Source organism: Cupressus sempervirens, chromosome 9, assembly GCF_028749045.1.
Source record: "Cupressus sempervirens isolate cs-2001-9-10 chromosome 9, ASM2874904v1, whole genome shotgun sequence".
NCBI lineage: Eukaryota > Viridiplantae > Streptophyta > Pinopsida > Cupressales > Cupressaceae > Cupressus > Cupressus sempervirens.
The window spans coordinates 175,655,006-175,666,732 of record NC_143126.1 but is presented as its reverse complement, the minus strand read 5'-3'; the positions used below and the strand labels follow the sequence as shown (position 1 = coordinate 175,666,732).

The 11,727-nt window shown below is 39.8% G+C and overlaps 1 protein-coding gene across 1 annotated transcript; it reads left to right on the top strand.

Moving 5' to 3' along the window:
- The first annotated feature begins 492 nt into the window (after positions 1 to 492).
- Positions 493 to 1,243, top strand: LOC149538052 (ethylene-responsive transcription factor ERF039-like). The gene has a single exon (XM_089802298.1). The coding sequence runs from the start codon at positions 558 to 560 to the stop codon at positions 1,140 to 1,142; it is 585 nt and encodes a 194-aa protein (XP_089658424.1). The 5' UTR covers positions 493 to 557; the 3' UTR covers positions 1,143 to 1,243.
- The last annotated feature ends 10,484 nt before the right edge of the window (positions 1,244 to 11,727 follow it).

The window sequence follows — 11,727 nt, the reverse complement described above, 5'->3', positions numbered from 1 at the left end:
TTCTGCGGGGAGCTAGGCACTAATTTTTTTAACAAAAAATGGATCAAATTCTATTTGATTTGTTTCCCTAGCCACTTTGTAATCTATTCACTGAAATGCATACACATAGGAGCTAAAAGACAGGGACTCCAGCTCATCAAGAACTCTTGGGCTATACATTAACTTACATTATTAACTTTTACAATTAATTTCTACACTAAAGACAAATACTACCAATAATGACAATTTATTTTTATTTCTTAATCCGTATTCTCTACTTCTTTAGTTCTTCTCTCTATTTTTGTGTCCGTCCCTGTGCAAAAGCGAACATTTCATTGCCTGGCGGCCGCAGAATCAAAACACCTTACTCAAAGCAGGGCCACGTGGATGCCACAGTAAAAATATCTCCATGTCCCTTGCTTCATTCGATGAAAGCCATCGGTAGATTCCTAGGTTTCGCCAGTTGCGCTCCTTCCTCGGCCACAAGTTTTTCCTTATAATAGACGAAATTCATTCAACTTACTACTCCGGGGCTCTTGGGAAACATCAATTTTAACGCAGCCATTTTATAAATCGCTATGGTTTCGGCAAGTGAAGAAGCAAAGGGCGCACCAAGAGCAAGCGAGGCGAGGAATGAAGAAGGGGAAGAGAGGAAAGATGTGAAGTACAAAGGTGTGCGCCGCCGGAGTTGGGGAAAATGGATATCTGAAATTAGAGTGTCGAAGAAGAAGAGCAGATTATGGCTCGGCTCATATGACACTCCTCACAAGGCCGCACGTGCGTATGATGCGGCGGCTCTCTGTTTGAAAGGCGAATCCGCCGTGCTTAATTTCCCCCACGCCGCCCACACTCTGCCCCGCCCCGCTCAATCTCTCGCTCAGAACATCCAATCCGCCGCTTCGGAGGCGGCGCAGTCATTCGACGAGCACAGAATGCTCTTGCTTTTTCCCCACTCTTCTAAACCACGTGAAGAAGAAGAGTGGGAGAGTCATGAGACATTGCTGTCAAATGGGGAAGTGGGGCCTGGTGATGATTTGAGATTTGAGTCGCCGGACATGATGGAGAAAATGGCGGAGGCCCTCCTCGTCACACCTCCTCGAATACACGAATACGATGACGAGAGTAAACCAGAGCAGACACTTTCTCCACTCTGGAATGATTGAATGAATACGAGTTTTCCAGTTAAGGTAAATAGATGTACAATGCCTCTTTATCAGTGCAGAAAAAAATAGGTGCTTTTAACTTAAACTGGTGCGTTGAATAATGGTGGACAGAAGGTTAGGATAATGTACGGGATGTAGGGCATTACGCCATCTGCCAACACCACCGAGAATTTTTTTTGTGATGTTTTATCCATTTGGCTCCCCTGCGGGGGTATTAATTTATCTGTTCCTCAACAAGGAAATATTCGGGCGAGTGTTTTTTCTTCTCATGAATACGAAATATCAGTAAATCGAATACGGGGACCCAAATATCGAAGCGTTGCTCTTTCAGAATACAATACTTGGTTAGAGTCATAATATTCTTTTCTTTGTAGTGCAGCTTTGATAAATATCTTTGCAATAATCGGTTTCCTTTTCATCCACCGGTCAATTCATACTACCCGCCCCGTATTTCAAATATTTCTAACTTTAGCGATCAAAGGGGATTTAACGTAGTTTGAAATATGCTGTCGTTTGGATCAATGTGATTTGACTATGATCAACTGTAGGTGTTGAAAAGTTTAATCACTACGCCGTAGGCGTTTCCATATATGAGATGCACCATTGTTAAAATGGCCGATTTGTGGTATCAAGGGTTCAAAATTGTTAAAAAGGCATTTTATTCGTCTCACTCTCTCCAGATCGCCATTTTAATATGCACTACGCATTGAAAAACCCACCAGGCACGGAGGGAGCGAGAAATTAGGCAGGCATTAAAGCCAAATCCTTTGTTTGGGGAATTGAATTCATTTTAGAGTATAGGGAACGCCTCCGGCGTAATAAAAGGTAAATGCAGAAGAGCAAACAATTAATTTTTTTATTTCCCTTTCAATAATTTAATGCCTTTATTTGGTATTTTTTAATTACAATTGTTTCTTTTAGAATTACATTTGAAATCAAGAAATCATCGACTTACTTTAATTTATTTTCATTTTGAAAATTTAAGAAGTAACTTTTAAAAATAATGTTTAGATTATATAAATGTAAATAAAATATAATGAATTAATTTTTCAATCTCTATGAAATTGGCGAACTTAGAGAAGTTGGCGGCAAATTTGGTGGTGTACTTGGCTGGCACCGTGGCAAACACACATGGAAGGCAGCGAATTTGTTTTGACAATGGGGTAAACTTCATGTCAAGTGTGTCTGTTCCTCTCCCCACTATGTCTGGTGAAATTAATAACGATTCCTCCTTAACAGAGCCCATTCACCCACCTTCTCCTAGAGCCGAGGGCTGAAATAGAAAATAATAATGTTAAATCTCCTATACAGACCATTAGCACTTTACTCACGAGACCTAAATCATTCTCTAAGGCTATGGCAAATGCTAGTGTCCCCATTAGCGCAAACACTAGGTTTGTTATGGCCTATGGACCCTGTAACTTCGGTAAGGACTCTAGGAATTCTAACCTACCCTTCCCTATTTCACCAAATTCCAAAATGCTTGTTGAGATTGTAATGGAAAAAAATAGACTTAGAAACTCTATTATCTTCCTTTCAGCTGTTGAAATTGACAAATGTCCTAAAAAATTTTTGGATGATTGGTTCCATAACTATTGGAACCTCAAGCTTGGTTTTCATATTTCATTCTGCAAACAAATTCAAAAGGGCCTTTTTGTTATTTTTTTATGAATCATGAAGCACAAGCTGAAGTTCTGAAGAAACAATACTAGGTTGTGGGATCAACTTCTTTTAGGGCTATTGCCTAGTCGTTAGAGGCCAACTATGAAGAAGTTCTTGCCCTTTTGGCTCCTCGATGGGTCTTAGTTAAACAACTTCCTCCCTTTCTATGGAAATTTATTTGTCAATTACTTCAGTCATTGGAAAAGTCATCCAAATGGATGATACTCTGAGGCTTGTCCCTCACATGGATGCCCGCATTCTTATTTCTCTTAACCCTGGTAATGAAACCCCTCCTAATATCCAAATTAATATAGAAGTGTTGGATACAACTGATTAATTGTGTGTTGTCTTTGATGTTACACAAATGTCATATCAATTGACAGACAATGCTTATCGAGCTCACTTGGTCAGTGAAGATAGTTTTCCTTGTCTACCAAGTGTTCACAGGTTTACTCTGAATAGATGATAGTGTCTACCGAGCTCACTCGGGCGATGAAGGAATTGAGGAAGAAAAGAGTGTCAATCGAGCTCACTCAGTTAATGAAGGAAAAGTTGAACAAAGTTAGTATTCACCAAATTCACTCAGTTGCCAAAGGATTTCTGCAAGTACACAGTGTTAACCAAGCTTCTGTTGGTTAACAAAGGAAATCATTCCAAAGTTAGTTTGTAGCGAGCATGGTCAACTTACGAAGGTTTTTTCTTATTTTGGCATATGAAGCTTAATCACTTTATGTATTAATTCTAGCCGACTATGATGATGGATGTTGGTCATTGTAATTTGAATTTGGGCTAACTTGACAATCTGGAAGGTATAAATAAAAGGTCAGGTTGAGATTTCTAGTGTGTGTGCAAGTGTGTTGATTGAATTGAAAAGAAAAGAGAGGAAGCGAACTTGAAGAATAAGAAGGTATCCTTGTGGAGCAGAAAAGTAATATTCGATCAAGAAGGATCAAGTTTAAGCAGAAAAAAGATCTGGATTCAGCAATTTAGTTGCATCACAATCAGGTCATCTCATTGTTACTTTCTAACCATTGTAGCAGTTATCTAAATCTCTTAACAGAGTTGGCTTAACAACTATTTGTAAATCCTCTAATATGGTGGCAATTTCATTGAATTGTTTTAAGACCTCTTGCAAGGCCACTCCTAGCAGAGTGATTAAATCCTCTAATAGGGTCACAACTAACAGTGTGTTTTGTAACCTTTAATAGGGTTGGATACTAATAGGGATCACTTCAAAAGAGTGAAAAAAGTAACTAGTTACATTGGTGGTTTTTCCCAAATTGGGTTTCCACATTAAATCCTAGTGTCTCATGTGTTCATGCTATCTCTATTATACTTGCAAAGTTAATTACTGATAATGTTTAAAGATCTGCTAAAAGTAATTCACTCTACATTTATCAAGAATCAGTAGGAATCTGTTCCTCAACAAGGAAATATTCGAGCAAGTGTTTTTTCTTCTCATGAATATGAAATATCAGTAAATTGAATACAGGGACCTAGAAATCGAAGCGTTGCTCTTTTAGAATACAATACTTGGTTAGAGTCATAATATTCTTTTCTTTGTAGTTCAACTTTGATAAATATCTTCGCAATAATCGGTTTCCTTTTCATCCACTAGTCAATTCATACTACCCACCCCATATTTTAAATATTTCTAACTTTAGTGATAAAAGAGGATTTAACGTAGTTTGAAATATGCTGTCATTTGGATCAATGTGATATGACAATGATGAATTGTAGGTGTTGAAAATTTTAATCACTACGCGGTAGGCATTTCCATATATGAGATGCACCATTGTTAAAATGGTTGATTTGTAGTATCAAGGGTTCAAAATTGTTAAAAAGACATTTTATTCGTCTCACTCTCTCTAGGTCACCATTTTAATATGCACTATGCATTGGAAAACCCATCAAGCATGGAGGGAGCGAGAGATTTGGCAAACATTTACTGCGGGAGTTTTTTAGGCTAAGATATAATGGCTCCGGCCAGTGGTGAACCAATTGTTTCTGGTGTTCACGTTGTTGCTTCGGTCTACCATGGCATTGCCATAGAATAAATGCCCGCGCAAGTTTGTCTTGAAGGTTTTTCACGAGGTAATCCTAACGTTATCCTTCCTTTCCAAGAATTTGATGTTGCATATGATTGGCTAGAACAACACACCCTGATAGGTTATTTTGTGGGTAGGACTCCTCCTGAAGCTATGCTCTGAGAATGGGTTAACAAGAGCTGGACTCCTCATGGAGTCTACCTTGATGCTGTGCAAAACCTTATCAAAGGTTTTATTTCACTTTGCTAACCCGTTGCAAGCAGACATAGTCTTTAACAATGGACCTTGGTCTGTGCATTCTTCTTTGCTTGTTTTTAAAAAATGGTTAGGAGACTTCATAGTCTCGGATGATAAAAAGCTTAGGTTTCCTATGTGGGTCAAGTTCCCAAGTTTACCCCTGCCATGCTGGACTTTCATTGAGTCCATTGCCAAAGCCCTTGGCAAAGTTGTCACCAAGGAGCCTGAGAAATTTTTTAATGCCCACCCATAATGACACATTTGCATTGAGGTGGATCTTTCCAAGGATCTTAAGGATTCTGATGAAATTCAGATTGGGACTCAAACCTTCTCCCAAAAGGTGCTTTACTTGAACCTCCCCAACACCTGTTATAGGTGCCAATCAGCGAAACACAAGATCAAGGACTGCCCTCTAACTATGCCTAGGGTCAAGCCCACACCTAAAGAGGCCCCTATCAAACAGGCCAAAGGGAAAAAAGAAGAATGGGTTACTATTGGGCATAAAGGCAAGGCTCCCTCAAATCCCTTGCCCCCTAAGCAGTCCTATGCTGTGGCCATTGCAATTCCTCCTATCCCTACAGGAGTGTTAATTCCAACCAGTGTAGGGATGCAAGTGGCAGACAAAGGAACTACTTCCGAAGTTTCACAAGTTTCAAACCCTGTTGGCACGCAGGGGATGAAGGCAGCTGCTAGGGCTTCTACCTTGGCTGGAGTGCATACTCCTCTTGCTACTTCTTCCATAGCACCACCAGCGACGCAGCATTCTCGCAATCCTCCTGGACATGTGGAGATACCAGAGGTGAAATGAAAGGCTATAAGTTTAGAGGGTTTTTCCATCTAACTTCAACCATGTTTCTACCTTCTTATACAATAGCTACTCCTCTCTTGAGGACAAAGATGATATGGAAGAGTTCTCATGAAATTCCTATCATGGAATGTTCGAGGTCTCACAAACCTCCCTAGAAAGTACTATGTTCAAGATGTCCATCATAGACTTGGTAATTTAGATTTTCTCATTCTGCAAGAAGTTAAAATTTTTGGTTTCATGCTTTCTTCGGCATGCCGCGTAATTTGGCAGGATGGCATGATGTTTTCTTCCCAGCATGAAGCTGGCCAAGGTGGTGTAGTTACTCTCCTATCACCTCGCCTTCATTCTACTATTATTTCACACGGTTTTGACCCCACTTATAGAATTATTAGGATTTTTCTTTCCATTAGCAATCATTCTTTTAGAGTCATTAATGTTTATGCTTCCAATGATGCTGTGGAAAGATCTCAAATGTAGGCTTGGCTAGCTGAAAATTTGCCTCTAGCTACTTGGGTCGTGTGTGGAGACTTTGATGTGGTTGAAGTGACCTCTAACAAAGATGACATTCTACCTTTTTGCTAGACAGTTGGGGAAAGACAAGCTTGGTATTACAAGCACAATAAATTGGGCCTTTTTGATCCCAATACCAACCGTCGCTAGGATAGAGGGGTTTGGCACACTTGGTCCAACTTTTGAGCTGGCTCTAACCGCATATTAAAATGCCTCAATTGTGCTATGATCACTGTGCAATCTTTTTTCTCTTTTTCTGAGGATCGAGATCTACGTTATCTGACCACCATCCCATTTATTTTGTCATTTTTCGGCAAACAACTATCCTAAAGGTGGCCAAGTCTCAGTTCTTCCTCAACACATCTATCCTAATGCATGCTTCCACCATCTCACACATCCTACGTGTCTAGAATTTGGATCCATGTCCGCATTCTCAAAGGGGATGGATTCAATGGTGGAATGATGTCATTACCAAAACTGCCTAGTTCTTATGCATTTAAGGGCAAAAATTGGCTATGTTCTAAATGTAAGGAAACTTAGGTGCGGAAATAGCTTCCTACACTAATCTCATAAGGAAAGTGTGATGCAAATCCTATTAAAATCTTCTACACTTACAGATTCAATATCATGTAAACAACAATATTGCAGCCAACCATGCATACAGAAAATAGACAGAGAAAGGAACACATAACACAAGGATTTGCCGGTGGGGAAAAACCTTTCGGTAAAACAACCCCACCCCTCCAGAACTTGCACAATGTATTATCTTTAACAAAAGGTTACAATACACTTGCAGTGCAAGCTCAACATCGATAACAAAAGACTTCAGTAGCTACTTGTAGTACCAACAATACACCTTTTTCGCATCACATCTCTTCGCAACCCTAAAAATGCTTATAACATGTACTTCACTTTAGGGCTACTCCCAAAGGTAAACTGTATTAGGGTTTTATAGTACTCAAATATCTTAGTTGCCACATGTCTTCACCTGTCATTGAATCTTCCTAACATAGCTCTCACGTGTCATAGGAATCCATCATAACCATTTTAGTCATGATCTCCTTACACACAATTCAAGATGTCGACACATCAACATTATTTGCAAGAAACACATTTTACAAAACAAATAATAAGAATAGGAATTATACAAGGTTGAGACACCTTATTCCTAACACTAAAAATGGTCATATGAAGCCAACACACTTGCCCTCAAAAAAGCCTCTAAAGCCCTCACCCTCAATCCCTTTGATGTGGACTAAAAAATTCAGCTTGCCAAGCTTCGCCATGACAAACAAATTTTTGATAATTTTGTTGCTCGAGGAGCCCAAATCAAATACCGTCTCCACTGGTTAGAGGTTGGCGACAAAGCCTCGAAGGAGTTTTTTTAGGATCTTTGTGCCCATCATACCAATGTTGGGATTAAAAAGATCAAACAAGAAAATGTTGTTCTGTCTAGTCTCCCTACCATCCTGCAAGCATTTTTTCATCACTATGAGAATGTGTTTGCTTCGCAGGGAAATTTGGTTGCTCAGGAGGAAGCTCTCAAAAAGTGTATTTCTATTACTCCAAACTGCCTAACTATTGAGCAACGTGCTTTCTATGAGCAACTTCTTTCCCTCTGAGACCTTAAAGAGGTAGTCTATTCCATGACGAATGATAAGTCCCCTAGGTGTGACGGGTTTCCTTGTGAATTCTACAAACACCTCTCGGAGCATATAGGTCCTGATTTGCACAAAGTTTATCCTGAAGCCTATCATTCTAAAAGCTTAGGAGTCATTATAAACAAAGGAAATATCAAATTCATACCTAAAGCTAGTGATCCAGAGGACATATTCAATTGGAGACACATTACCCTTCTGAATGTGTCTTATAAGATTATTGCCAAGGCACTCTCTCTCAAAATCAGGCACATGTTGCCCATAATTGTGCAGCCAGAGCAAATAGGCTTCATCAAGTCCAGATATATTCTTGATAACATCATTGTTGTCTAGGAGGGAATGGAATGGGCTTGCAAGTCCAATCCAAAGGCGATCTTTTTAAAGATAGATTTTGCTAAAGCCTATGATCGCATTGAATGGCCCTTCATCTTGGCTATGCTCTAGGCTCCGGGTTTTGGCCCCAGTTTCCTTTAGTCTGTGGAGATGCTCTTTGGTGATGCTAATTCTTGCATTATCATAAACAATTTGCAATTTGAGGCTTTTGGACTTTTTCATTCCATCAGGCAAGGTTCCCCACTAGCTTCAGCTCTTTATGTCCTTGCTATGAAAGGTTTTGGCTATTTACTTCCACATTTTGTGTCCTCGAGACTAGTTCATGGTATTTCCTTGCCTGAGTCATCCTCCCAATTAGTCAATGGACACTTTGCTGATGATTCCTTTCTTACTCTTTTAGAGGATGAAGAAAACATCAATAATGCTTTAAGTTGCCTGGACACTTTTTGTCAAGCCTCTGGTTCTGCCATTCAATGGCATAAAATGCTCTTCTTCCATCAGTCATTTTTGCCAACTCCACCTTTACTCAGCTAGTTTGAGTGGAAATGGGTTACTTACAAGGAAATCTTTCACTTTCTTGGCATTCCTTTTGTGTTCCAAGTGTTTCCTGTGGAACTTTGGAATGCTGTGCTGGCCAAGATTAGCAAAACGCTTGACTACTGGATCACAAAGCAACTCTCCCTCACTGGAAAATTCTAGATTTTCTCAAAGATTATGGTGGCCACTCATGTGTATTACTCCTCCTGCTGGGCTCCATCCAAAGCTTCTTACATGAAGCTGGAAAGATTACTCAGGGATTTTCTCTACGCCTCTGGTTCTGATTGCCATGTCTTTCATAGAGTGGCTTCGGATTTTTGTTGTCTCCCAAAAGAGTTTTGTGGTCTTGGCCTACTTTCCACTCAAAAACAAGGCCTTGCTCTTTGTGCAAAATGGATTATTAGGGCTATTTCAGGAGATGAAGCTTGGAAGATTCTAGTTCGGCATTGAATTTCTTCCAGCTTTCTTGTCAATAGGCCTACATGGAAGGGGATTGGTTTCCAAACCATTCTCATCATGCGTGAGCTAGTGGCCATTCAGGGCTTATTCATCATCAAGAGCATCTAGAAAGTCTATGAGGCTATTGAGCCATAGCTTTGATGGGTTGGAGATGAATTCTGTAATGGCCTCTCCTTGAATCAGTAGAACATTTGGTGGTCTCCCCTATTTGCCACTCAAGGTACTCCCCTCGCCAAAACTCAAGGGGCCAATGCTCTACATTTTTTTAAACGTAGCATGAGAACTCCTAAGGACCTCTTTTCAAGGGTCACCATGAGTTTTAGGACCTAGGAAGATATGCAAGTACAATACCGCCTTACTTGTTCAGATCAAAAGAATTTTGACCTTCTGCTTTCTTCCATCCCTATTCACTTAGTTCATAAAGTGGGGATTCAGTCTACTTGCCCTTGGTGGCTTGATTGGAAATGGTATCCTACCACTCCTTTTTCTAATTACAAGCCAAGTTTGGGCTACAGATGGCTTTTGCCTCATCTTCCGATGGTGGATATGCTAAACCACAGATGGCATTTGCAATCTTCTCTTTCTCAATGGAGAAAACACTTTGATACCATTTGGAATGCTATAACTGAACCCAAGATTGTACATTTTTCTTGGTGCCTAGCCTTCCAAGGTCTTCCCCTAGGGCCTCGGCACAAACACATTGGGGTTCTTGATCCTAGATGCCCCTTTTGTGGACAACCAGAGTCTTTCTTGCATATTTTCAAGTTTTGTAAGCGTGCTTAGAATTATTGGCACTGGATTCATGATTTTTTTAAGACATTCAGACCTGAGTCTTTTTCTTGGCACATGATTCTACTAGGTGACTCTCCCAGGTTTCCTCAAAAGTTCACCCAAATTTGGCATAACTCCAGACTGGAAATTTTGTTTTCTCTGTGGAAAGATAGGAATGTTGTTCTTTTCACACATAGTTTTTTGGATGTTAACATTGCTATGTACACTAAGGCATGCATTTGTAATAATGTAATTATGCAGATTCAAGTGCAAGCTAACAAAGTTTCCCTTGAGGTAGCTCACCTACAGGAGCTGCTAAATCACTAGAGCAATGCTCCTTGCACTATTGCCAGAGTTCCTCCTGATGCCTCAACAGAGACCTCAACACCTCATGGCCACCATCCTCAGTGCCACTCCTCCAGCCGCCACTCACACACCCCGCACTCCTAGGCTTCCCGATACTGCTCTCCCAGTGGTGGTGATGGCAGATGGAGGTGCCACTCAACTTGCCCACCTAGTGGTGGTTATGGTTGGTACCCAACTCCTCCTCCTGGTACTCATCGTCCACATTCTGGGAAGTGGCTTCACCTGGACTTGGCTATCTCTCCTCTGTGGCTAGAGGTTAAAGATGTGGAGACTGCCACTATTACTGCTACTACTGATGATGGCTAGACTGTTCCTAGCTTGCCTCCCAATCCCAAAGATGGTTGGGGTTTTCAAGAAAAAGATGATCCACCACCCTTGGCTAGCACTGCTTTGGCAGCCTGAGGTTGCCTTATATGTTTTTTTTAATGAATATTTTATGTTTCCTACCATGGTCGTGCTTTTAGTCCTATTTCGGCTGTGTGAACTCATTCGCTGGGTGATCTTGTATCCCCCAACCCTTTTTTTGTGAATTTTAATCTGAGTATATTTTATTAATAGAAAAGGAGTATTCATCAAAAAAAAAAATCCTTTATTTGGGGAATTGAATTCATTTTAGAATATAGAGAACACCTTCGGCATAATAAAAGGTAAATGCAGAAGAGAAAATAATTAATTTTTTTATTTCCCTTTCAATAATTTAATGCCTTTATTTGGTATTTTTTTAATTACAATTGTTTATTTTAGAATTAGATTTGAAATCAAGAAATTATCGATTTACTTTAATTTATTTTCATTTTGAAAATTTAAGTAGTAACTTTTAAAAATAATGTTTAGATTACATAAATATAAATAAAATATAATGAATTAATTTTTCAATCTCTGTGAAATTGGAAAACTTAGAGAAGTTGGTGGCAAATTTGGTGGTGTACTCAGCTGTCATCGTGGCAAACACACATGGAAGGCAACAAATTTATTTTGACAATGAGGTAAACTTCATGCCAAGTGTGTTCATTCCTTTTCGCACTATGTATGGTGAAATTAATAACGATTCCTCCTTAACAGAGCCCATTCACCCACCTTCTCCCTTGGCCCTAACGAGGGCTAAAATAGAAAATAGTAATGTTAAATCTCCTATAAAAACCATTAGTGCTCTGCTCATGAGACCTAAATCATTCTTTGAGGCTATGGTGAATGCT

Coding starts and splice junctions, on each gene's coding strand:
- LOC149538052 (XM_089802298.1), top strand. CDS start 558: ATGGTTTCGGCAAGTGAAGAAGCAAAGGGCGCACCAAGAGCAAGCGAG.